Source organism: Drosophila ananassae (genome assembly GCF_017639315.1).
Source record: "Drosophila ananassae strain 14024-0371.13 chromosome 4 unlocalized genomic scaffold, ASM1763931v2 tig00000061, whole genome shotgun sequence".
Classification (NCBI taxonomy): domain Eukaryota; kingdom Metazoa; phylum Arthropoda; class Insecta; order Diptera; family Drosophilidae; genus Drosophila; species Drosophila ananassae.
Window position 1 is genome coordinate 1,486,065 of NW_025319038.1, and position 27,983 is coordinate 1,514,047.

At 39.1% G+C, this 27,983-nt stretch overlaps 2 protein-coding genes across 27 annotated transcripts in view; one reads left to right on the forward strand and one right to left on the reverse strand.

Annotated features, from left to right (window-relative positions):
* The window catches only part of LOC6504358, a 159,454-nt gene extending 132,453 nt beyond the window's left edge, over positions 1 to 27,001 (reverse strand). For 5 of the 26 annotated variants that reach the window (XM_014903940.3, XM_014903942.3, XM_014903939.3 and 2 more), the window contains exons 1-7: positions 26,807 to 26,998; positions 26,501 to 26,554; positions 25,880 to 26,302; positions 21,884 to 21,961; positions 19,561 to 19,653; positions 16,899 to 16,991; positions 1,546 to 1,638 (exon numbers count right to left, since the gene is read on the reverse strand). In XM_014903940.3, coding sequence (XP_014759426.1) covers positions 1,546 to 1,638; positions 16,899 to 16,991; positions 19,561 to 19,653; positions 21,884 to 21,961; positions 25,880 to 26,302; positions 26,501 to 26,524 — 804 coding nt within the window. In that variant the 5' untranslated portion in view covers positions 26,525 to 26,554; positions 26,807 to 26,998. Of the gene's footprint in view, positions 1 to 1,545; positions 1,639 to 16,898; positions 16,992 to 19,560; positions 19,654 to 21,883; positions 21,962 to 25,879; positions 26,303 to 26,500; positions 26,555 to 26,806 lie in introns of all 26 variants that reach the window. The other 21 variants (XM_014903943.3, XM_014903937.3, XM_044717761.1 and 18 more) reach the window with 14 other exon arrangements.
* LOC116656358 lies at positions 21,955 to 22,950 on the forward strand. Its single transcript, XM_032455810.2, has 2 exons — positions 21,955 to 22,149; positions 22,398 to 22,950. Exons 1-2 carry the CDS (start codon positions 22,073 to 22,075, stop codon positions 22,735 to 22,737), a joined length of 417 nt encoding a protein of 138 aa, XP_032311701.1. The 5' UTR covers positions 21,955 to 22,072; the 3' UTR covers positions 22,738 to 22,950.
* Positions 27,002 to 27,983: the final 982 nt, after the last annotated feature.

The following is a 27,983-nucleotide window of genomic DNA, read 5'->3' on the forward strand; positions in this document are numbered from 1 at the left end:
ACAATTGCTCATTAATCCTGAGATATTCGGAAGCCGAATTTTTCTCAGGTCTTGCCCTTGGGGAGGCCACAAGCACATCACTAAAAGAGGATTTCTTACGCTATGGAGACTCATTTAGTAGTTGAAGACTACTAAACTGTGTATCGAGCGCACAGAGTTGGTCATTGATTTTACGAAAACCTAATCAGTTCCATGAATCCACTTTTAGTCTGCCTCATGAACGTTTTCACAAGCCAGCAGTGGATGGTAGTCTGGGAAGGGGAGATTGTCTTATTACAAGATCAGCGCATAGACAAGTTTAAATTCAATAATTAATTATTAGGAACCTTGAACCACTGAGAGAACTTAAGGGGGCAGGATGGTTTCAGAGGCTGAAAAAAAGCAAATTTGCGATTTTTTTTTTAATTTCTGAGTGAATATATTCATTTAATTTTTTTACACGATAAATGGCTATATTTGGAGAGTATCTAGGAATTTTAATTTTTAAGAAATAATTATTATTTATCCCGTGACGAGCAGTCGGCCGGAGTCGCTTCAAAAAATTATTATCTTGCGGTGCGTAAAGTCTGGCCGTACAGTGTTATCGGAAATAAAAAAATAAATTGATTTACTTAAAACATTAGTTTCTTGTGTGGATCAACAAAACCATTTTGAAAAATATGCGATTTTGAATTTTTGGCGCGGTGGAAAAGTCGTAGGTACCATTGTTACATAAAAATCAGCCCAATATTGGCCGTAAAAATGGTAAAAAATTTTTTTTTTTTTTAAAAACGTTCGTTTATCCGCAAGTATTTATTTTATTAAAGATGTGTGAAAAAATATATTTGGATCCGATCATTACTTTTTGCGTTACGCACCGACTTGAAAAAGTTGTTTTGAGAAAAACGCGTCTAAAATTTTAAAAGCAATTGAAAGTATATGGAGAGAAAGTACCTACGAAAGTAGTACGATCGTCATGAAACTTTCTCAGGATATTCCTGAGATAATGTTCTATTATATAAAAAATTTTTGGAAAAAAATTTTTTTTAAGTCTCAAACCATCCTGCCCCCTTAAAGAGAGCAGTAAATGCGAGTTAGTGAAATGCAAAGAATAGAGATAAGATCTCTATTGAGCAAGAATAGCAATAGAATAGAAGCAATACCGTAAGAGATGAAGAAGCAGAGCAGGGCTATGTTTGGAAGGAAAATTAATCAAGTTATTATTTTACCTGCAAATATATCACTGCACACGTTAAGTGATACGGATCTAAAAATTGCAATTTGTTTTCATTTTTTTATGTGTATAGGAATAAGCACTGAATGTTTACACACAAAAAAAACACGCGCACAAAAAAAACACGTCTGTTCGCTTTAAGATAAAGAGAGAAAGTTGAGGAGGAAGGAGTTTCATTAATCTAACAAAAGTAAGGAAGTTTGTTTTTGCAAAATGTTGCATTAGCAAAATGCTAAGATGGTCCAAATTTACATTGGATTTTTTAAATATTTTAATATTTAATATTTAAATATTTAAACATTAAAATAAATAAAACAATTTTTTTGACAAACCTCGTTCTTGGTCGAATTGATTTCACTTAGGACAGCAATTTTTTCATTTTCGGAAATCAATTTCGCTTCAGCCATCGATTCTTCAATAGGATCCTAAATAATAGAATTAAAAAAAAAATTTTTAATAATTTTAAATTTCATATTTGAAATTCATTTAGAAATGAATAAAGAAGTTCTAAGAATTATTTCCATGATTGCTTCAACAGAATCTGAATATAAAAAAATTTACGCTGGCGCAGCAAATTTAAAAGAATGAAAAGAATTCCTCATGATTTAACCTAAACAAAAACCTTTGTGGTATAATCCTTATGAAAATTTCACCATCAAATGATTTTTTAAATAAAAATGTGTGAAACAGACCAAAACATCTTTTAAAATAGTAAGGTTGTGCCAATAGTAAGGTTGTTACGTGCAGCTATAGGATATAGTCGGCCGATCCTTATGAAATTTGGCAGATCGGATTTTGTTGCCCAAAATAGAATCCGTTAAAAGTCTCATCCATCTAGCTTAAAAAATAACAAAGTGATGCGAATTCCGATCCTTCAGTTATATTCAGTTATATAACAGCTATAGGATGTAGTCGCCGATCCTTATAAAATTTTGTAGATAAGATATTTTAAACATGTGTGGAAAGTCCCACCCTCTAACTTAAAAAAACCAAATTTATGGCATTTCCGATCAGTCAGTTATATGGCAGCTATAAGATATAGCCAACTAATCCCGGCCAATCCGACTTATATACTGCCTGGAAAGAAAAGAAGGATGTGGGTAAAGTTTCAAGTCGATAGCTCTAAAACTAAGAGACTAGAAACCGATACACAGATACCTCCTCTCTTTATCACTTCCTCTCTTTATCTGCGCACTACGTTTTTGTAAAATTTGCAATAAGCTTTCTATAAACAATCGGTGTTTATTTCTTTACTGATATAAAAACAAATTGCAATTTTTTAGATCCGTATCGCTTCGCGTGTGCAGTGATATATTTGGAGGTAAAATAATAATTTATTTAACTTACTTTCCAAACATAGCCCTGCTCTGCTTCTTCATCTCCTACGGTGTTGTTGCTATTCTTTTGCTTCTACTCTCGCTCAATAGAGATTCTTATCTCTATTTCTTTAAATCTTACTAACTTGCACTAACTGCTCTCTTTAATCTCCCCTTCTCTTTTCCTTGGTACAGTGGTTCAAGGTTCCTCATTAATAAAATAAAATAATATTTTTAAATTAATTATTAATTTTTTTAATAATTTTTAATAAATTAATTATTTAATTTTAAATAATTTTTAATAAATTAATTATTCAAATTTTTAATAATTATGGATTTTAAATTGGTCTGTGCATTAAAGTCTTGCAATAAGACAATCTCGTCTTCCCAGCCTACCATCCATTGCTGGCTCTGTGAAAGCGTTTTACACGCTAAGTGTGCCGGGTTCACGGCCTCAGTGTCGGATGCAATCTCGCGTAGGTCTGGACTCCACTTTTGTTGTGACGGTTGTCGTGCTGTTCAGGACGAAATGAGGTCGTTCATGAGGCAGACTAAAAGCGGTTTCAAGGAGTTGATTAGTGGTTTTCGAAAAATCAATGACCAACTCTGTGCGCTTGATACACAGTTTAGTAGTCTTCAACTACTAAATGAGTCTCCAAAGCGTAAGAAATCCGCTTTTAGTGATGTGCTCGGGTCGAATAATCTTATGCCAGCTCAGCCGACAACTATGCAGCCGCTTATATCTCTGGCCACCCCAAGGGCCGGACCTGAGAAAAATTCGGCTTCCGAATGTCTCGGACTCAATGAGCAATTGTCCGACATGTCCTCTGTGGCATCGCTTCAAGTGATCCCAGACCCAATAATTCAAACTCCTGTAACAGTCACCAAACAGGGTACTAAACCTTCCGGACCCCCGGTACGCACTGATGCCGCAGTATTAGTTACGGCGGCACCAAAACCCTTGCAGGTGATCCCACCATCCAAACACATTTTTGTTTCCCGGCTTGCCCCTGATACTTCGGAGATTGATATCTCGGCTTACATCAAAGCCAAAGCAAAAGCCGACATAAAGGTGGTGGATATTACAAAATTCAAATATTCTTACACCAGGCACACGTCATCTTTCAAAATACGTGTGCCCTTGCAGATGTTCAAGACGATCTGTTCCGCCAGCTTTTGGCCAGAGAACATTTTCGTCCAAGAACATCAGCCAAGTACGGTGAAAAAAAAGATAACCAAACCTGTGGGTGTAAAACTCCCACATGTTACGGCCACTGACCAACCTTCCACTTCATCTTCCCCTGTTTAAAAAAACTAATGTCTTCTGTAACACTTACCTATCAGAATACAAGAGGGTTACGTAGTGAACTTCCCAAACTGTATTCTGATAGTTCTTTCTTTGCATCTCACATAATTGTATTTACAGAAACTTGGTTAAAGCCGGAGATCTTAAGCTCCGAAGTTTTTCCTAGTAGGTACACCACTTTTAGATGTGATAGAACTTTGTGAAGGGGAGGAGGAGTGCTAATTTCTGTAGACTCCAAATTCGCTTCTGAAGAGGTAAAATCACAAGAGTTTGGTGACATTGAATTTCTATGCATCAAAATCACTTTTTCCGATCAATCTTTGTATGTTACCTGTTCGTACATACCACCTTCGTCCGAACCGCCAACATACTGGCAACATTTGTCCGCTATTCGTTTGGTTTTCGATCGTCTGTCTGATGGTGACCAGCTGATAGCTCTGGGTGACTTTAATATCCTAGAACTTATGTGGTCAAATGTTGATAATTCACCGTCTTTACAGCTTAACTCCCACCATGACTTCCCTTTGGGCATGTTCGACATGTCACTCGGGCAAATTAACCACGTTAGAAATTCTTTAGGTCGGCTGTTGGACTTATGTTTCGTTTCTGATCCTGATGGAATTACTCTTTCCAGAACTTTGCCCCTTTCTAACCCTGAGGATCCATATCATCCCACTCTTGAGGTTTCAATCGAAAATAATTACTTTTTTGACCTTAAGTCTACAGTTAAATCTCAGAAAGTTCGTTTCTTTCGTAAGGCTGACTTTATGAAATTGAACAAGTTAATTTTGGAATTTGATTGGTCTGATTTACTGGCATGCGAGGATATAAAGCTCGGTCCAATTTCACCGTGCATAACGCAGAATGTTATAGGAGTTATATTCGCCGCTGCAGGATTCAGTTTACTCAGGATCCGAAGCAGTTTTATAACTTTGTAAACACTAAGCGTAAACATGTATCTTTTCCCCCACTGCTTACGTTTGAGAACTCTTATGCGAACACCGATCAGGCAATGGCCGATCTCTTTGCACAGTTTTTTCAAACTACCTATTCACTTAGCAGCAGTTTAGCTCAGCCTTACACTTATAATATCCAATCAGCCAACCTTATATTTTGCCCATCTTTCGATCAAAGTGGTGTGTTATCGGATCTTCTTAAGGTTAAGCCCGTGTATTCGCCAGGCCCTGATGGAGTACCAGGCTGTGTTCTGAAGTACTGCGCCGAGGCACTGTGAAACCGCTTGTTAAACTCTTTAATCTATCGCTGGAAACTTCGATCTTTCCCTTTATGTGGAAGGAATCCTTCAATATTCCGCTGCATAAAAAAGGGAAAAAATCCGACGCTGCTAATTATAGAGGCATCTCTAAATTGTCAGCAATTCCAAAGCTTTTTGAAAAACTTATCACTCCACATTTGCAACACCTATGTAGTTCAATAATAACTCCGTGCCAGCATGGCTTCATGAAGCGCCGCTCCACCACTACCAACTTATTGGAGCTAACATCTTTTATCACGGATGGCTTCCGGAATGGCTTACAAACAGACGTCATATACACTGACTTCAGTAAAGCATTTGACTCTGTTAACCATTGGCTTCTTATAAGTAAACTCAGTCTTTTGGGATTCCCAACTGATCTTCTTATGTGGATTTCGAGCTACTTATCAGGGAGAACCCAACGTGTTTTCTTTAAAGATGTTACCTCGCGTGTAGTCCGCGCCACATCGGGGGTGCCCCATCTTGGACCCCTACTTTTTACTCTGTTTATTAACGACTTGCCCCTTGCCTTAACTAATTCACTTGTACTTATGTACGCTGATGACGTTAAGCTATGCCTTCAGTATAAATTCACTAGCGCCCAGTCTAGACTTCAATCCGATTTGGATAAACTTCAAAATTGGTGTTTAGCAAATAAACTAAAGCTTAATGGATCGAAATGTAAACTTATGTCTTTTTACCGATCTAGTCCTCACCAGGCTATGTACTTTCTCTATGGGAACGCCTTAGAACGATTAACTCAGGTTAACGATCTAGGTGTCCTATTAGATTTGAAACTTAAATTTACCGACCATGTATCTACCATGGTTAATAAAGCTATGGGTGTGCTTGGTTTTATTAAAAGATGGTCAAAAGAATTTAATGACCCGTACATAACTGAAACGTTATATACATCACTGGTCCGTCCGATTCTTGAGTATGGATCGTGTGTCTGGAGTCCTCAATATGGAGTATACCAAGATCACATTGAATCTGTACAAAAATCTTCCTTACTTTTGCTCTTAGGGGACTTAATTGGGATGCAAATCTTTACCTCCCCTCTTATCATAGTAGACTTTTACTAATCAACTTACCAACATTAACAAATCGTAGAACGATGCTGGGTGTCATGTTTCTATATAATCTTATTTATGGAAATATAGACAGCCAGCATTTACTAACACGTTTAAACTTTAACATTCCTAGTAGAAGGACCAGAAACTTTCGTCCTCTACTCCTCAGCCATTGTAGTTCGACATATGCCCAACACGATCCGTTCAGGGTATTATGTTCGGACTACAATGGTCTCTACCACATCTTATCACTTTGCTCTACTAACAATCTTAAATCGCTTATATTAACCGCCTTATCTATGCAACACTCTTCATCGTAATATCTTTCTCCTAATCCTCGCTTATCTATCTCGGATCTATTCCCGCGATTCGAGCCGTACGTTACGCGGCAGCGTCCCTCGGTCGGTTGGACGGGAGGTGGGCTGTACGTATGCAGTGGGAACCGCGCAAAAAAAATACACGGTCAGACGGACAGACGGACATGCTCATATCGACTCAGGAGGTTATCCTGATCAAGAATATTTATACTTTATCATATAAATAACATCTTGACGAGGTTAAATACCGGTGACGAACCTGCATGCGAAACCCAAAATATCTGATATCAATTGTTGTTTATATATGCTATATAGGTGTACAAAAATAGGTGTACAAAAAAAAATATAAAACATATTTTTATTCGGCACGTGCCTGATTTTTATACCCTCGCAGAGGGTATTATAATTTTGGTCAAAAGTGGACAACGCAGTGAAGGAGACATATATTTTTTTTTTAACGTTGCTTTTACTTTTTTAATCTTCTCTTTAGGAGACTAACAAGAGGTGTATCAAATTTTATATTTTTAACTTAACTAACAGTCATGTTGACTGATACAGAGTTATACGCCCCTACAAATCGATTGCTGGGTTGGAAGGTCGTTGCATCGCAGGCGGAATCTGCTAGAAGCCCGAGTCAATCCCTAAGCGTGGGGATTTGGGTGCGAAGACAGTTTTTCTTTGTAAGACTCTTTTTGCTTCTGAATTTCGTCTTTCGTCTTTGTATTCGATGTGCTTACGCCAGATTATCCGTCTATCAAGGTGGACGCCAAGGTACGTTACTTCGTTAGCTTCAGGGATCTGCATACCGTTTAGTGAAAGCGGAGGGCATGTTTGTCTATGAAGAGTAAACGTTACCCTATTGTAGAGGTATGATTCCAGTATTTTGGCAAATACGTTTTAATTTTGTGCATGAGTCCATTAAGCCAAACTCGGTCGAAATCTTGAGATATGTCGAGAATCTGTTCACTTGCTCAATGGTTCCGTGGTTTCTTCGGAAGCCAAATTGGTGTGCCGGGATAATTTCGCAAGCTTCCAGATGTATTATTCGAGTTAGAAAAAATTTTTCAAACAATTTAGACAAACAAGATAGAAGGCTTATTCGTACAGACTTCGGTATCATTATAATGAAGGATTTCTTCCTTTTTTTTTTGGGAAATGGCCAACATTAATGATACTATTAAATAGTTTGCAGACGACCTCTATAGCGCATTTTGGAACTTCGATCAGCATCTTTGGCGTCAGTAAATCACCACCGGGAGCATTTTTTAGTTTTACCCCTCTTATGACTTTTTCGATTTAGTTCGGCCGGAAAGAAGGTGCAGTTGACTGAGGGGTAGCCTCTGGCTGAATGACTGGCAGAAGGAATGAATTTGAGGCAGGGTTTGGCTGGAAGACACTTTCAAGACGTGTAGCGAATGTTTCAGCTCGGTCTTCGCCGCTGCGAGCCCAGCATCCCGAAGAGTTTCTTATCAGGGTGATCGTTTCGATTGGGGCGCTAAAATTTGGGTGGGCCCTCCACAGAGAATACTTTGTGCTTTTTGTTGAAAGATTCTGGATGTACCTCAGCTGTGCATTTTCTTCCTGTTGGCGTTTCCTTAAGGCGTTGCTTTGAAGCTGGTGATCTACTGTTTTGCCATGGTTGGATTTGCTGATTAGATTTGTGGTATTTGTTTCGGTCTACTTCCTTCCCTTGAGGAGTAGAGATTTTAGCTGCCGCTACGAGTACTTCTTCCAGGGCGCTCGTAGTGTAATCGATTTCCGATTCCATTTTTTTTATTTAAGCTAGTTCGTTTTTGACGACGTCAGGCTGAGAGGGTGTTCCGTTATTTCTGGGCTTTGAACAAGCGCTAAAACAGGCGAGTGATCTGATGATAAGTCCGGGATTGCTTTGGCACTTATTAAATTGCAAGGTATGTGTTTTGTCACCGCAAATAAGGTCTGGGAGCTTTGGCGTGGGACTTCCTGGGGAAACATAGTGCAGTCCTCTGGGAGTCACTAGACGTTATCCCCAGTGCGTGTGTTCGGCGTTGTAGTCTCCTGCGGCTATAAAACGATCATCAAGTGAATTATAGAAGTATCGTTTATAAATTTTCCTGATTGATCGGAAATGCTATAACTTCGTTGTTTTTCAAGTTGATGGGAGAAGGATGGGAGTTTCAATGGACTCCTCTTTTGGCAAAATAAGTCGATTTGCCAAATTAGAATTCTACGAAATTTTTACGGAATGCATCCACAATCAAGGCTACAGCGATGCAGTAAAATTCCGTCATTTGGAGAATCATGTAACAGGTGAAGCAAAAAACCTAATCTTAACGTCAATTGGCGGACAGACCAGCTACCAGGATGCCTGGCAACGACTAAAGAATCGATACCAAAATGAACGGCTGCTGATAAAATCCGCGATCCAAGAGCTTTTCGGACACCCCAGAACAAATGGATCAGCGGACCAGCTGCGTAGCCTACATGATACCGTGCTCCGAACGATCGCCACTCTCAACGCACTCAAAGTGTCAACAATAACTGGGAGCCAATCTTGATACACAACCAATCGACAATCTCTGAAGCAGATGTTAGAAAGTAACAATAGAAAGTTAGTCAAGTAACAATGCAGAAAAATACGTCGGCAGCTCCACTTCGATCCAGTTCATCACGAGTGGTGTGTTCAGCCACAGCCCTGCTTACAGATAAGCCCACCGTTCTGTTACCAACCGCCCAAGTGGCAATACATGGACCAGCCGGAACCCCTCAACAATGCCGCACACAGATTACAGATTAACATAATCACCAGAGGGATGGCTGACACACTTGGACTTCAATTGGAGCCATCAACCCAGAACATCGCTGCACTGGGAGGAACAACTGAAAGATCGAGAAAAAAGGCTGTGGTGACCCAATCATCATTAACCACTGACTTCGAAGATCAAATCAATGTCGTTGTACTACCGGAAATAATGCGCAATCCAACCATCCCACCCTATTCAAGCGCCAAAAATATCTCACCTCAGTTGCGCTTAGCCGATCCTGAATTTACGCATCCCCAGAATATTGATCTGTTGTTGGGCGCCGAAATCCCAGGTTATGAGGCCACAACAGGCATATTTGGGAGAAGGACAGCCACTACTAAAAAATACCGCGCTTGGATGGATTGCGATGGGGCCAGAGCGACCGGAATCAGCTCCTAATATCAAGGCAGAACAAGTCGTCGGTAATACGACGGCTTGGACACAGGAAGCTAACGAGGCACGACAAAGTTTGATTGCATGCATCGGCAAGGAGGAAATAGTAAAATCCGGATGATTACATAGTTCCCCACTCATGGCGGATAACCTGGGGGGAATGTTGGCATCTAGTGCTAAGACCTGCTACCCTATATGCACACTTAGTCATTTTATCCACTCAATATGCATCAGCATGTTGCAATATACAAACCCACTAACCTATTAGCAATAAGCACAAAACAATATCCAACCTTATAACCCAGCACTAGTAGACATCAGCAAGCAGAAGCAGAAATCAGCATTATCAGCGGGAAGAATGACCGACTGACCGAATCAAGCAAAAACCAGCTAGCTAAGCCGAAATGCATGTACAAGCAGTACATGAACAAACAATCTGAGTCAGCAGACTCAGAGGTGGGTGACCCTGGCATTAACATTAGTTTTAGCACGTCCATAACATTGACCTTCCTTAGATTTAGTTATACCCTTGCAGAGGGTATTATAATTTTGGTCAAAAGTGTGCAACGCAGTGAGGGAGACATTTCCGACCCTATAAAGTATATATATTCTGTTTTAGTTTGGTCTACATTTTTATACCCTTGCAGAGGGTATTACAATTTTGGTCAAAAGTATGCAACGCAGTAAAGGAGACATCTCCGACCATATAAAGTATAAAGTAGTCGGTCCCCAATTATCCGAATTATAGGGGACCGGGACCCATTCGGATAATCAAATATTCGGATAATCGGATTTTCGTTTTCTTTTCGAAGCCATGGTATAAAAACAATACAGTATTGTACACGCACAAACAAACGTAAGCCATAGCGAAAGAGTAGCGTCCTCGAGCAAGGTCAATAGCACACTGGCTAATCAAAACAAACAATCGCGGGGGGAAGTCAGTGTAGGCACAACTGCAAGTTAAGACAAGTCAAGTCAAGACTTTTGATTCGGATAATCGGCGATTCGGATAGTCGGAGTTCGGATAATTGGAGTTCTACTGTAGATCTTTCTCATATAGTCAGTTAAGCCAAGCAGAAAAAAGCGAAGCTGGGTAAAATAAGTTGTATTCTAAATCTGAGGAGCAGCGGCGGGCTTATCAGCAGTTCGGTTTTTGTTTATTTATCCCCCGTTCGCATGCACTTTGCCGGTATTTGTAGCGCATGCGCTTTGGGGAGCTTTTTTGTATAGCTGCTGCACACTAGCAAATCTTGCATTTGTGTGCGTTCCCCCGCCTCGCCTCTTGCCAGCGAAATGATAAACAATTGCATTGTTCTGAGTTCATATTGCTAAGCTTAGATTTACTTGTATTTTTGTCACTGATCTGAGCGGCTGCAAGTTTGGTTAGAATTGAACCCTCAAATAAAAATATTGAAATTGGATTCAAATTGAATTGTGGAATCTTTACTCATTTAACCGCTATTCAAAAATATTAATTAACACTTTGGGATTTCGTCCCGTTTAATTATAGTGATCAGCATCAAAAGTGCCACTAAAACACCGTTGTTTTTTGTTGTCACAAAGTTGCATTTTAATTTAATTGCAGAATGGAATCGGGAGCTGAAGCTACTGCATCTACTGCGTCAACATGCAAGGAAATGGAGGTACTGCATCGGAAGGTCAAGGCTGCGATGCAGACCGACGATTCTACTATTCTGGCCTTCGAGTCTATGGAGAAGCGCCTGCGCGATCTCTTCACCACGCTGAAGGAGGAATAGGAGGAGCTAAACTACAGCATGATCGGGAGCGATTTATATTGGCGGTTCTCTCAGCTGGCTACGGACGTGCACGTTTACATCCAGGTGGAGATGGCCAAGCGTTCTATGAGAGTTGCTGCTCACTCTAGGCTTTTGGATGCTACCAGTGGTGCTGGGATTTCAACCGCTCCATACAGGCCTGCTCCCTCATTGACCCCGTTGCCAATGCCAACATTTAGCGGCGGCTATGCCAAGTGACCGGATTTCTGCACCCTATTTAGGACAACCATTTACAGTCACCCGCACTTGACCAAGATGGAGAAGCTCAGGTGGCTCATTTCCTGCCTGCGAGACTCAGCACTGGAGACTGTGAGGGCGCTTGAGTTTACCGACGCTAACTAAGATTTTGCCCTTGACCTTTTGCGCAACCGTTTCAGCAACCGTCGGTTAATCTTCCAGGCTCACATCAACGAGATCCTGCAGCTAAGGGTGGTTGAGCCGGGATCCGTTGCTACTCTTCGGGAGTTATCTGACTGATGCAATGGACATATGCGGGCCCTCATGATTTCCAGGACGTCGGCCGAAATTCAAGGGTGCCTCCTCATCCAGAACATCTTCCAAAAGCTGGACCCTGCCAAAGGCCAAATGGGAAGACTCTCTGGAAGGAAGCACAGATGACAGCCTGTCAACTTGGGAATCTATGGCTCGGTTCCTGGAACAAGTTCATCTTATTACATCACGGCTGGCCAACCAACTTCAGCTTTATCGGTCCAAATGTTCTGTAGCAGTGACTGGCCTTGGAGACGCTGCATTTACTACGGATGGAGAATCGGTTAACATTTGCCTGAAGTCACGCTTATCCACGTATTCTGTGTACATTGAGGCAGTTGTGCCGTCTCACATCATAGAGCGTCAACCTGGCCTGAACAAAGATGTGTCCAACTGGAAGGTTGCCGCCAATGTGGTTCTAGCTGATCCGAACTTTCACATAGCTCAGCGTGTGGATCTGCTGATTGAAGCAAGCCTGTTTTTTGATCTGCTCTCAGAATCCAGCTAGGAGACGGTCTGCCTCTGGTGCAGAAGACACGTTTTGAATGGGTAGTTTCTGGAGGAGGGGGCACCCCAGGAAAACCTCGTTTGGCCGCCGCGTGTAAGATGATTCCTGCTGATCGCCTCGATTATCTTCTCCGCCAATTCTGGGAATTGGGTACCTGCAATGTACCTATCGTTCAGGCTAATATGGAGGAGGTCGATTGCGAGGCCCACCTCGTCATGCACCACGTCCGAATCAGGTGCTTATTCAGTTCGCCTTCCAATCAAGCACAGTGTGGAGCTGTTAGAGGAATCCTACGCACAGGCTTTGCGGCGGTTCCATTCACTTGAGAGCAAGCTGGGTCGTCATCCGAATTTAAGGACCCAATATACGTCTTTCATCAAGGAATACTTGGATCTGGGTCACATGTCTCTGGTGCCGCTGGAATTGCGGGGTAAATGCCAGTATTTTCTTCCCCATCACTGCGTCCTGAAGGAAGAAAGTTCCACTACTAAGCTGAGAGTTGTGTTCGATGGTTCGGCTGCTACATCCTCTGGTTATTTCCTCAATGATGTCGTGATGTACGGCCCCGTGATTCAACCTAAGCTTTTTCACACATTGCTTCGGTTTCGGTCTCACCTTGTAGCTTTGACTGGAGACATTTGCACCGCTGTACCGCTGCGAAAGGGTGGATTTCCGGATGATAGTTTTGCAGTGCATCCTCTGGAGAGATTCTATCAATGATGACGTGAAAGTTTTTAAACTTGACACCGTAACGTATGGCACAAAGCCAGCGTCTTTTCTATCTGTTCGCTCAAAAGCACCATCTGGCTAAGGATGAAGGTGCCGGTTTTCCCGTTGGCTCTCGTGTTGTTTTTTGTATGGACGACCTCATATCTGGTGCCCCAACGAAGACTGAAGCGCTTGAGATAATAGCTCAGACATCGAGTCTGTTGAACAAGGGTCAGTTTCAATTAAGGAAATGGTGCTCCAATATCCCATAGGTTTTGGAAGGCGTACCCAAAGGTGATAGAGTACACAAAGACTCTTGGAAGCTCTTCAGCCCACCGCCAAACCAACCAGGAGATCTATACTATCTTCCGTCGCCCAGTTTTATTTTGTCATGGGATGAAAGCCTTCCTCAATCCCTTCTCTCCGAGTGGTTACAATTCTAGTTTTGACCAAACTCAGCGAATTAAGTTTCCTTATTAGGCATTCCCTGCCAAGAATGGCTTGAGGTCCACGGATTCTGCGACGCTAGCTTGGATGCGTATGGAGCTTGCGTGTATGTATTGTCAGGATCTGATTGTCGGCTGTTATGCTCAAAGAGTCGAGTGGCATCCGTTAAAACTCAGACAATACCGAAGCTAGAGCTATGTGGAGCTGAGTTACTAGCAAGACTGATGGATGAAATTGCTGATCTTGGAACATATAAAGGAGATTATTATTGTTGGTGTGACTCCTCGGTTTCCCTATCTTGGATTCAAGATGAACCTGCTCGATTTAACGGTTTTGTTTCTAATCGCGTCTATTCCATTCAGGAGCTCACCAAAGCAATGAAATGGCTTTATGTTCCTACTGCTTTTAACCCAGCCGATCTACTGTCAAGAGGTTCTCTTCCCACGGAGCTATTAAACTCCCAGCTTTGGTCCCAAGGCCCTCCATTTCTTGGTGGTTCCAAAGATGATTGTCCCATCGCTATTGTGGCCGAAATTGCAAGCATCGACTCGTTTCCCTCCCTAAACCGAATGTTCGCCTACATTTTCAAATTTTGCCGCCGCATCCGTCACGAAGGGATTTCTGTCCAGGTTCTTAAAAGAGGAAGCCATCTGGTGTTGCGCGTCGTCCAGCTTACCGAGTTTAAGGAAGAGACTACGCAGCTTGGTTCCGCCCACAAACCCGCTTGCCTCGCTTGGTCCCTTTGTGGATGATGCTGGTTTGCTTCGTGTTGACGGGCGATTACGGAACTCTGCGCTGGATTTTGATGGTCGTCATCATTCTTCCCAGAAGCCATCCCGTCACTTCGGCTATAGTGACTCACTTTCACGAGAAGAACCTGCACTCTGGCCCTCGAGCACTAATTGCGAAAATCCGTTCTCAATACTGGCCCATTGGAGGGAGGAAGACCGTTTCAAGGGTTTTGAACAAATGCATAAGCTGTTTTCGCGAAAAGCCTCGTCTACTCGTCTACTGTCATAGGTTGATCTTCCGACCGTGAAAGTTGAAGGATTCCAATATTTTGATGTCACAGGATTTTTGTGGACCGTTTTTCTACAAGGCAGAGACTCGTAAAAAGGACCCTATGAAATGTTATGTGAGTATTCATCTGCTTCAGTATGAAGGCAATCCATTTGGAGTTAGTCCACCGCTTCGTTTCTGAGCGCCCTCCAACGGTTTATTTGTACGCGACATAAACCCAGACAGATATGGATAATGCCACCAATTTTGTTGGTGCCAAGAATGAGCTTATGGAGTTGAAGCGAAGATTCCTCAGCCAGGATCACCAGGCTTCTCTGCACGATTTTTGTCTGTCGGAGTCTATCGAGTGGCGGTTTATTCCTCCACGCTCTCCCCATTTTGGCGGTCTGTAGGAAACGGCAGTAAAGACGGCGAAACACCACCTTTATTGGACAGTTGGTCCCGCCGTTCTTGGCCTCGAGGAATTGAGGACTTTGTTGTGCCGCATAGCCTCAATCATTAATTCTAGACCCCTTGTGTCGGTTTCAGAAAATCCTGTGAACCTAGATGTGCTAACTCCGGATCATTTTCTAAATGGCGGGCCGCCTTCAACGTTTATCGAACCGGACCTTACTGCCCTTAACTTCAATCGTCTGGATGGGTGGCGGAGAGTCTCCTTCTTGTAGGAAGATTTCTGGGCCCTTTGGAAGAAGGAGTATCTCACGCTGTTACAGCAGCGTTCCAAATGGCGCACCCCTGGCCCTGTAATTTCTGTTGGGTACATAGTCCTGGTGAAAGAAGAGAATCTACCCTCAATGAGGTGGCCTCCGGCCACTCAAGATTTGTAGCGCAAGATTTGTAACTGGCTCAAGATTTGTAGCGCATGCGCTTTGGGGAGCTTTTTTTTAGAGCTGCTGCACACTAGCAATTCTTGCATTTGTGTGCGTTCTCCCGCCTCGCGTCTTGCCAGCGAAATGATAAAAAATTACATTGTTCTGAGTTCATATTGCTAAGCTTTGATTTACTTGTATGTTTGTCACTGATTTGAGCGGCTACGAGTTTGGTTAGAATTGAACCCTCGAATGAAAATATTGAAATTGGATTGAATTTGAATTGTAAAATCTTTATTCATTTGTTCACTATTAAAAAATATTAATATCTCAACAGAAACCTTGTAAAGGAAAACTTGTTGCTGTTGTTTCCATTACATTGCACCTTGCACGAAAACTTACATAATGAAGTCTGGAGACGTAGTTAGTGCCTCGGTTCCTGCAAGCAGGGAAAGGCTTTTGCGGCAAAGAGCAGAGGTGACCTACCAGGAGATGGAAGCCCTGCCTAATAAGGTCAAGGCTACAGTGCAGAAGGAAGATTTCACCATCATGGTACTGGAGCCGTTGGAAATTTTTCTTGCGCAAGAAATTTACCACACTCCAGGATGAGTTAGAGCGATTGAGCCTTGTTGAAGTTGGGAGTGAAATATTCTGGAAGTTCTCCCAGGGAAAGGCAAAATACTCCATGAGGGTACCTGCACACTTCACTCGTCTCGACGGCACCAATGATTCCACTGCTCCGTCAATGGCAGAACCAACCATAGCGGTTGTGAAGGTGTAAGATGGTCTGTTGGAAAATCGTCGCTCATGCAGTCAGGATTACCCGCTGAACCGCGACATCCAATCGGGTTCTCAGGATTTGAAGTTGGAACGAACCTTGAACAACGAGCATGATAGCCAGGACGTGGGCAATTGCGTCTCATCAGTGCCCCTGCTATCCACCGCTCCCCCGTGGTCGCTATTACCACATCGCATTTGGCAGTTATCTGCGATGGATTTTCTAAAGCTGCTGCTCTTAATCCCTCATCTGGCCCGGGTTATTGTCACCGGTTTATTTCCACCGCTGCCGATTAAGTCAGCGCCCAGGTCTAACTCCATTCTGAAAAACCAGTGTTTTTGATGTTAAACAAGAAAAGAAAGGGTTGGGACTTGCCACACATATGGTGTGGCCAATAGTAGCCAAGATATCTTATCTTCAATATTTCATAAGGATTGGCCAACTACATCCTATAGCTGTCATATTGATTGATTGGAACTGATTGATCGGAAATGCCATAACGTTGGTATTTTTAAAATGATAATTATTAAAATTTTACTTTTCACGGATTCCATTTTTGGCAACCTATTCAGATCTGCAAAATTTCATAAGGATCGGCCAAATATATCGAAGCAAAGATAAAATTTTAAAATATTGCATTTTAAGCCCAAATGTATATAGAAACAAAAAATTTTTTTTTTTACAAACCTCGTTCTTGGGCAAATCGATTTCACTTTTGACATCAATTTTTAGATTTTCGGAAAACAATTTCGCTTCAGCCTTCGATTTTTCAATAGGATCCTAAATAAAAGAATTAAAAAAAAAATGTTTAATACTTTTAGATTTTATTTCGGAAATTAATTTACAATCTAATACAACCGTTTTAAGAATTCTTTTCACGATTGCTTCAACGGAATCTGAACAGCACAGAACGCAAAGAATTAAATCCAAGATATTGATGAGTCCAGTTTCCCGACTATATGATACCTGGTACTCATCTTTTTCCACCGAACTTTAAACACCCTATTACAGTATACATTTACCAAAAAAAAAATTTATGTTGAATACTTTTGTATGTGTTGGAAGGATTGGCCAACTATACGATTCAATATATATCTAATGATATAAGGTGATACTTAAATGCAAGGGTACATCAAATTCGGCTCCGCCCGAAGTTAGCATTGCTTTCTGTTATCACAGAGCACGGTAGTCCGCTAAGTGGCGACACGCATACCCTGCTTGTAGCAGGCGCATGTAGACACTATATATAGCTGAAGAATTAAAAATTTTTTGTGTGCGTTCAATCTGAATGAGTGATATACCATTGTTTTCATTAGAGGTATTGTTTTCATTACAGGGATTTTATCGAAACATCAGCCAAAAGTAGTTTGGTTCGGGAGAAACTTGCGGAAATGTAAAACCCTTTTGATTCACAAAATTGGAGATAGTGGGTTCATTGGTGCTACCATACAAAATATTTTTATATACACAGATGATGCTCCATATACAAATACGCGTCGATTGGTACCTTAACTATCCCGATCCATCACATTTCTTTCAAAAGTTATTCAGGAAAAACAATTTTTAAAGAATTTCCCAATCCGATAAAATGTAACGCAAACTTTACAACAAATGAAGCTAACGTCATGATATATTTCGTTAGAAAGGTTTTTAAATATGTTTTTCACTTTATTTAAGATCAAATTTCTAAATCGTAAGAAAAAAAAGTACACTGAAAAGAAATTTTTCCAAAATTTTAAGTCCCTTGCAGATGGTATTATATTTTTGGTCAAAAGTGTGCAACGCAGTGAAGGAGACATCTCCGAACCCTATAAAGTATATATATTCTTGATCAGGATCACCTCCTGAGTCGATATAAGCATGTCCGTCTGTCTGTTTATACGCAAACTAGTGTCTCAGTTTTAAAGCTATCAAGTTGAAACTTTGCACACACCCTTCTTTCCTTTGCAGGCAGTATATAAGTCGGAACGGCCGGGATCGGTCGACTATATCCTATAGCTGCCATATAACTGATTGATCGGAAATGCAATAACTTCGTTGCTTTTCAAGTTAGAAGGATGAGAGTTTCGTATATATTGCTAAGCTTTGATTTACTTGTATGTTTGTCACTGATTTGAGCGGCTACGAGTTTGGTTAGAATTGAACCCTCGAATGAAAATATTGAAATTGGATTGAATTTGAATTGTAAAATCTTTATTCATTTGTCCACTATTAAAAAATATTAATATCTCAACAGAAACCTTGTAAAGGAAAACTTGTTGCTGTTGTTTCCATTACATTGCACCTTGCACGAAAACTTACATAATGAAGTCTGGAGACGTAGTTAGTGCCTCGGTTCCTGCAAGCAGGGAAAGGCTTTTGCGGCAAAGAGCAGAGGTGACCTACCAGGAGATGAAAGCCCTGCCTAATAAGGTCAAGGCTACAGTGCAGAAGGAAGATTTCACCATCATGGTACTGGAGCCGTTGGAAATTTTTCTTGCGCAAGAAATTTACCACACTCCAGGATGAGTTAGAGCGATTGAGCCTTGTTGAAGTTGGGAGTGAAATATTCTGGAAGTTCTCCCAGGGAAAGGCAAAATACTCCATGAGGGTACCTGCACACTTCACTCGTCTCGACGGCACCAATGATTCCACTGCTCCGTCAATGGCAGAACCAACCATAGCGGTTGTGAAGGTGCAAGATGGTCTGTTGGAAAATCGTCGCTCATGCAGTCAGGATTACCCGCTGAACCGCGACATCCAATCGGGTTCTCAGGATTTGAAGTTGGAACGAACCTTGAACAACGAGCATGATAGCCAGGACGTGGGCAATTGCGTCTCATCAGTGCCCCTGCTATCCACCGCTCCCCCGTGGTCGCTATTACCACATCGCATTTGGCAGTTATCTGCGATGGATTTTCTAAAGCTGCTGCTCTTAATCCCTCATCTGGCCCGGGTTATTGTCACCGGTTTATTTCCACCGCTGCCGATTAAGTCAGCGCCCAGGTCTAACTCCATTCTGAAAAACCAGTGTTTTTGATGTTAAACAAGAAAAGAAAGGGTTGGGACTTGCCACACATATGGTGTGGCCAATAGTAGCCAAGATATCTTATCTTCAATATTTCATAAGGATTGGCCAACTACATCCTATAGCTGTCATATTGATTGATTGGAACTGATTGATCGGAAATGCCATAACGTTGGTATTTTTAAAATGATAATTATTAAAATTTTACTTTTCACGGATTCCATTTTTGGCAACCTATTCAGATCTGCAAAATTTCATAAGGATCGGCCAAATATATCGAAGCAAAGATAAAATTTTAAGCCCAAATGTATATAGAAACAAAAAATTTTTTTTTTTACAAACCTCGTTCTTGGGCAAATCGATTTCACTTTTGACATCAATTTTTAGATTTTCGGAAAACAATTTCGCTTCAGCCTTCGATTTTTCAATAGGATCCTAAATAAAAGAATTTAAAAAAAAATGTTTAATACTTTTAGATTTTATTTCGGAAATTAATTTACAATCTAATACAACCGTTTTAAGAATTCTTTTCACGATTGCTTCAACGGAATCTGAACAGCACAGAACGCAAAGAATTAAATCCAAGATATTGATGAGTCCAGTTTCCCGACTATATGATACCTGGTACTCATCTTTTTCCACCGAACTTTAAACACCCTATTACAGTATATATTTACCAAAAAAAAAATGTATGTTGAATACTTTTGTATGTGTTGGAAGGATTGGCCAACTATACGATTCAATATATATCTAATGATATAAGGTGATACTTAAATGCAAGGGCACATCAAATTCGGCTCCGCCCGAAGTTAGCATTGCTTTCTGTTATCACAGAGCACGGTAGTCCGCTAAGTGGCGACACGCATACCCTGCTTGTAGCAGGCGCATGTAGACACTATATATAGCTGAAGAATTAAAAATTTTTTGTGTGCGTTCAATCTGAATGAGTGATATACCATTGTTTTCATTAGAGGTATTGTTTTCATTACAGGGATTTTATCGAAACATCAGCCAAAAGTAGTTTGGTTCGGGAGAAACTTGCGGAAATGTAAAACCCTTTTGATTCACTAAATTGGAGATAGTGGGTTCATTGGTGCTACCATACAAAATATTTTTATATACACAGATGATGCTTTATATACAAATACGCGTCGATTGGTACCTTAACTATCCCGATCCATCACATTTCTTTCAAAAGTTATTCAGGAAAAACAATTTTTAAAGAATTTCCCAATCCGATAAAATGTAACGCAAACTTTACAACAAATGAAGCTAACGTCATGATATATTTCGTTAGAAAGGTTTTTAAATATGTTTTTCACTTTATTTAAGATCAAATTTCTAAATCGTAAGAAAAAAAAGTACACTGAAAAGAAATTTTTCCAAAATTTTAAGTCCCTTGCAGATGGTATTATATTTTTGGTCAAAAGTGTGCAACGCAGTGAAGGAGACATCTCCGAACCCTATAAAGTATATATATTCTTGATCAGGATCACCTCCTGAGTCGATATAAGCATGTCCGTCTGTCTGTTTATACGCAAACTAGTGTCTCAGTTTTAAAGCTATCAAGTTGAAACTTTGCACACACCCTTCTTTCCTTTGCAGGCAGTATATAAGTCGGAACGGCCGGGATCGGTCGACTATATCCTATAGCTGCCATATAACTGATTGATCGGAAATGCAATAACTTCTTTGCTTTTCAAGTTAGAAGGATGAGAGTTTCAATGGATTCCTCTTTGGGAAAAATAATTCGATATTCCAAATTTCATTTATAATATAATATATATAAATATAGTATATTTGCAGGTAGTACATAAGTTGGAACGGACGGGATCGGTCGACTATATCCTATAGCTGCCAAACTGATTGATCGAAAGTGCCATAACTTTGGTGTTTTTCAAGTTAGAATGATGGGACTTTCTACGGATTCCATTTTGCGCAATTCTTTAAAAGCATCTTCGAATTTAGTCTTCGATTCTGTAAAAGGATTCTAAACAACAGAATTAAAAAACATTTTTTTAAATACTTTTAGATTTTATTTTGGAAATTGATTTACGATCTAATACAACCGTTCTAAGAATTCTTTTCACGATTGCTTCAACGGAATCTGAACAGCACAGAACGCGCAGAATTTAATCCAAGATATTGGTATCCCCAGTTTCCCGACTATATGATACCTGGTACTCATCTTGTCCTCTCGAACTTTAATTACCCTATTATAGTATATATTTTCTACAAAAAATGGCAGCTATAGGATATAGTCGGCCGATTCTTATGAAATTTGGTAGACTGAATTAAGATAGGTTTAGGAAAATGGAACCCGTAGAAAATCCCATGTATCTAGCATCTATCTAAAAAACACCAAAGTTCCATTCCGATCTATCAGTTATATGGCCGCTTAGGATATAGTCGGTCGCTTCCGGTCGTTCCGACTGCCTGCAAATAAAAGAATGACGTGTGAAAAGTATCAAGTCGATAGCTTCACAACTGAGAGATTTGCTTGCGTACAAACACAAATAGACAGACGGACCGACGGACATGTTTATATTGACTCAGGTGGTGATCCTCATCAAGAATATACCATACTGGTATATACTGCAATGCACACTTTTGCCAAAAATTATAATACCCTCTGCAAGGGTATTAAAATTAAATTGTTACAAACCTCTTCCTTTGGAGAATTAATTTGAACATGTTCACTTTTGTAACTTTCAGGAATACATTTTTCATCGTCAGTAGTATTCTAAAACAAGTAAAAAAAAATATTTATAAATTTATTTTTTTTATATTTGAATTGAGTAAATAAAAGCGTTTCCATTAACATAACCTATATTCGGTTCGAAGAGCTTGTGAGATGACTCCTAAGATGCCTAGCTTAGGGCTAGCGATCGGGTCGCAGGTTGCGGATAGCGAATGGCCTTCCAACTTAAGGTAAGCTGTGAATAAAGCGAAGGATCCCATAGAAAAAACCCTCCTCGGAGTTCCTCCTTGCAAATAAACAGCCCCGGACAGCTAACAGTGCCGTAACCGGTGCCGACGATTTTCCTTTCTCCTACACAACAATTCCTACCAAACTCCCATCCCAAAACACCATCTCACTCCTGCTTAAGACGCTAAAAAGAGTCATAGGCCTATACCTAAGATTAACTCTTAACCTCACCAAAATCTCTCATACACAGCAAGCTTCCGCACATTTCCGAAGGAGATTTCAACAACGTTCTCCCGAACACCATAACCAGCACCCTGAGGACTCTTGGGGTAGATCCCCTGGTGGGACTCATTGACCAGCTGCTAACCTGCAGAACAGTGATGTCCTCACTAGGTACATCTTCCTTAAGAAGGACCGTCAGTAGAGGCACACCGCAAGCTGTCAAGCCGATTCTATGCAAGATGAAAGAGGATGGCTGCAGAATAGTGGCATACGCGGACGCGATCCTCTTCACAAGAAAATACCTTCAGACGCTTTGTGGTCTTATGAACACAAAATTGCGAACCCTAGCCCAATTGGAAAAACAGTAACAAGCAAAAGTAGCGGCTATCAGGCTAAGGGAAACCCACACAACCCAGAAACAGACGGACATACTTACATCGACTCAGGAGGTGATTAAAAATAAATATTGCAAGTACAAAAATATATGAATGGATATGAATATACAAAATATTAACATGATAATATTATTATTTCTGCTCTGTGAGAAAATAAATATGACATTAAAATATCATATATGTATATAAAATGAAAAAAAACTTTTTTCATCAAAGTATAAGTTTTTAATATACGGACGACGGAAGCTTTAATAAGCTATCGGGAGCTATCGGGAACATTGAAGGTATTATTTTTCGTCTGATTAATTTTACTAAACACTAATACTAATTCTCTTGAATACGAGTCGATTGGTGACTGAACTATCCCAATCAAACATTCTGGTCAAAACTAAAAAAAAAATGCCCTATTTTTATATCATTGCAGACTATTACGATTCTAGTCAGAAGTGTTCAACTTTGAAAAGGACCCTATACACTAATACAAACCTGTCCGTCTATCGCTCTGTCTGCCTATTTGTTTCTGCTCGAACTAGTCTCTTAGTTTTAAAGCTATCTATTTTAAACTTTTCACACATCCTTCTTTATTTTGCACGCAGTATATAAGTCGACCGAGCCAAGATAAGTTGACTATATTCTATACCAGCTATATAAGTGAAAGTTAAAAAATGCGACAACTTTGATATTATTGAAGATAGAAGTTTGAGACTTTACCAACATTTTTAGAATATAAAAACAAATAGAAGAATATAAAAAATATTCTTATTCGGCACGTGCCAAAGAAAAAACACAAGAAAAACACAAAATGATGTCAGATACGAGCCGAATGGGAATATTTTTTATGTGCAATTTTGTACACCTATATAGTATTTTCGTCACCAAAATTGATATTTTGGGCTTGGCATTCAGGTTCGTCACCGATATTTTACCGCGTTAAGAGGTATATGATATTAGTGGATTTATTGTATAAAAAGATTTCAAGTACTTAAAAAAGCACAAATCTATATATATAAAAGAAAGTCGTGTTAGTTACACCACTTATAACTCAAGAACGGCAGAACAGATTTGGCTGAAAATTGGTAGGGAGGTAGCTTAGAGCCAGGAGACGGACATAGGATACTTTTTATCCCGTTCGACAGCGTTCCCGTGTGACTTGACATAAAACGTCAGTCAATATAAAACGTGGTATAACAAAAAAGAATCAGAGTTGGAATAACAAAACGCAAATGACAGCTATGTAATTGACGTTATTATGGAAGCAGCAGAAAGGCGTGGAGTCCGGCTTGAAGATCAACAGTAATAGATTCAATTCGCTCGCAAAGACATGAACACGATAGGGCAAGGTCTGTTGAATTTCGTGCACAGATAAAAGTAGATCGAAATCAGCAATTTCTTGCATTTCGATATGATCCAGCTGTTGATTATAGCTCCAGTCGCCATGTCGTCATTGGCTCAATAGGTTCAATAATGAAACGAAAGAAATGTGTTGTTTTGGCTGAAAAATCAAATTATGTCAACTTGAAGCACCACCAGAGCCACTGCGAACTCTGCTTGCTGGATCCACTGCTGAATCGAAGCATTTCCTATTAAATATTAGGAAATATAATTCTTGCTTCCAAATGACGTCATTTGGTTCGTAACTTGTAACTGACGAATTCATGCCAACTTTCAAAATCAAAGGGCAAATATATCACAAAGCTGGCGCCATGCTCCCGTTCCCAGACAGTGAACATAAATTTCTTCAAATGTATTTCAACATCAGGTATGGGAAAAGAACTGCGAGCATGTAAACTCATTGTTTGGGATGAATGTACCAAGGCACACAAAAAAGCGTGTCTGCCATGTTCTTCATTTCATGATCGTTCAACCACAATACGCCACAAAGAAGCGTGGCAGGGTACAGCTAGTAATATACAGAATATTGAAGTAACCCTCCTCTGGACAGGCGATTCCCACGGTTTAATGTTAAATGTAAGATAAAATCTGTAAAGTTTACACTAAATTTAAGATGCTAAACGATTGAGTCAACAATCAACTTTTTGTTAAGAGCTTTACCGACCAAAGCATGCATGGTCGAGTTAGCTAGGTAGTCGAGCATGCTTTCTACAACACGTCGTACTAGAACTCTCGAGTCCACCAAGGATCAAATGAAAAATTATGCTTTTGTTTTTCGTTCTTTTTTGCGCTATTTTTAAATATGAAATCACAAGTCAATATCTTTAACAATAAGCAGCTAAACTTAATCTGCCTGCTAGCTCTATGCAAAATCGTTACTGTAACTTTTATAATCTCCTAGTAAAATGCATAGAAAGAGGCAGATCAAACAGACGGACAAATGGTCAGACGGTCATGCTTTGTTTTAATCAACTCATCGTTCTGATCAATACATACAGTACATAAAATGATACATAAACTTTATAGAGTGGGATAGGTTAATATATACATATATACCCTAAAAGGGTTTTACATATGCAAAAAAAGAGATTTATGCAAAAAAAATGGCACCCCAAAACAAAAAAAAGGAAGTATCTTTTAGGCAAAAAATATACTATTAAAAAAATTTTACAGAACTATATGAATAAATAGTTAACCACAAATCGATTCGCGTTAAAATTCTCATTTAATGGCACGTGGAAATTTTACTAATACCACAGGCCAACAGCAAAAAATCTCCACGCATAATTTCACCTGCTTCATAACCTTTATGCCTTTATGCGAACCAAAGTCCAGAACGACCATAGGTTCCATCACCCACAGTTTCCGCGGTACATATAAGAGAAGAAATTTATTAAATTTTACCATATATTGAATTATGTAGACCAAGTAATTGCGTTGACCATCATTGTTGATATTGTATAACAATATCAAGTTATGCATATATACATACATACTGCCTGCAATACGTTTTTGCTTAAGCAACCCTAAACTTACGGTACGTTTGCATAGGACCGAGATTGGGAAATGATTCTGATTTAGATATTTCACTTAACCTCATTTTTATGGGGTAAATATAACATAAATTAGTATTTATAAATTAGTATAACGAAGAGCGCTTTCATTAACTTTGCCAGCTGATAAGTTTAAAAGCAGTAAATAAATTTGTATGTACATATATTACTTCTTTCAAACACTCTGTTCCATCTTCATCTGACTCCGTTTCAGTAGGCATTTCATGTTCATCTACTTTAGTAACCTCAACTAATTTTTTTTCTTCATCAGAAGCCTTTCCAAGTAGAGATGTTGTATTACCAGAGGATGAATTATTTTCATTATCCGATCCCAACGATGAATCGATTTTTGAATTATTGTTTTCAATGCGTGTTGAAGAGGTTTCTTTGATATTATTGATTTGGGGCTCTTCTGATAATTGAATGGTATCAGTATCAACCGTCAAAATATTTTCGAGTGGTTTTATAATTAGTTCATCTGTGGTTTTGAGTTCAGTGTCATTTTTTAATGTGTTATATTCATCACTAGTAATGTCTTTTGTAATATTGGCGTCATTGTCCAGGGTTGAATTTGGCGAGTGAATGCAAGCTTCCTTTAGGTGGTGGAAGGAGTCAACAAATATATATTTATTATCTATTATGAATACTTTTATCTGATTTTAATCTTAATATCATAAAAGTATACAAAAATTGTTGGTTACATATACATATACATACAATATATGTATTCATATATACATAAATAAAATAATATGGATTGGTTTCTTTTTCTTGAAAATAAAAATTCTTACCAGAACTTCAGAGGTGGAATCCATTTCAATAACCAATAAGAACTGTTGATGTATCTAATGGAATAAGTTGAATATATAAATTCACATAAGTATATATGAATGTTTTGTACAATAAGTATCTGCAAGTTGATATTGAAAATATATTCATATTAGAGTAAATAAAAAAAGAAACGCAACTTAAAATTGCACACACTTATTGATCAGCTATTATTGATTTATTATGTAATAAGGAATATACTTTCTTGTGGTTTAAATTATTTTTTATTTATTTTATTTTTTATCATTGGCATTGGGTTTTTTACATACGTATGAGGAAATACCGTTTGATTTATAAGAAGTCTAAATTCGCCGGAGACTAAAAATTTTAGCGTCAAACAATGATGAACAATCAGAAAATTGTACGATAATAAAGTCAAATTCTGTCCTGACCAAAATAATGACCTCGCATGAACAAGAGTATATTCAATACATATATGCTGTATTTTTCAATATTATGACATCAAGATAGCTTCCACAATCTCCACACATTGTCTATTTTTATAAAATTAAAATGAGAAACACATATGTTTATATATACTCAAAATCCACAAATAAATACTTAAATGTATATACATATGTACACACATATCTACTATATATGGTGTCACCAGTAAAATTTTCTTTCAATAGTAAGATGTGTCTTATTATTATAAAATATATACATTAAGTAAAGCTTTTTCTTAAAAACATTGAAGAATTTAATGTTTCTTTTTTGGTGTCGCTGACGTGGAGTATTTACAATGGGAATATTTACAATGAATTTTATCGAAACTAATGCAATTTGTATTTAAGGGTTTTAAACAATTCAAGACTTCAAGATTGTAAATTTTAGAGTTTGAATCCTAAAACTGTCTAATCAAAATTAAGTTGTCAAAGATATTGTCGGTTTTTAAGTAATTACCTATATTTGTAATATTTAAGGGGCGGGATGGTTTGAGACTTAAAAAAAAAATTTTTTTTCAAAAATTTTTTATATATAATAGAACATTATCTCTGGAATATCCTGTGAAAGTTTCATGTCGATCGGACTAAAGCTCGCTGAGATACCGATTTTCTATCTACTTTATATCCATATACTTTGAGAAAAACGCGTCCAAAGTTTTAAAAGCAATTTAAAACTTTGGACGCGTTTTTCTCAAAACAACTTATTCAAATCGGTGCGTAACATAGCTCAAAAAGTAATGCTCGGATCTAAATAAAATATTTCACACATCTTTTACATAATAAATACATGCGGATGAACGAACGCATTTATTAAAAAAAATTTTTTTATCATTTTTACGGGCAAAAATGGGCTGATTTTTATATAAAAATGTTACCTTCGACTTTACAAAATTTTAAATGTATCAATTCAATTTTTTTATTTAAGATAACAAAAATCTGGGAGGCCAGATTTTACGCACCGCAAGATAATAATTTTTTGAAGCGACTCCGGCCGACTACC

Coding starts and splice junctions, on each gene's coding strand:
- LOC116656358 (XM_032455810.2), top strand. CDS start 22,073: ATGACTCCTAAGATGCCTAGCTTAGGGCTAGCGATCGGGTCGCAGGTT. Junction 22,150..22,397: donor GAATGGCCTTCCAACTTAAG/GTAAGCTGTGAA, acceptor TCTCATACACAG/CAAGCTTCCGCACATTTCCG.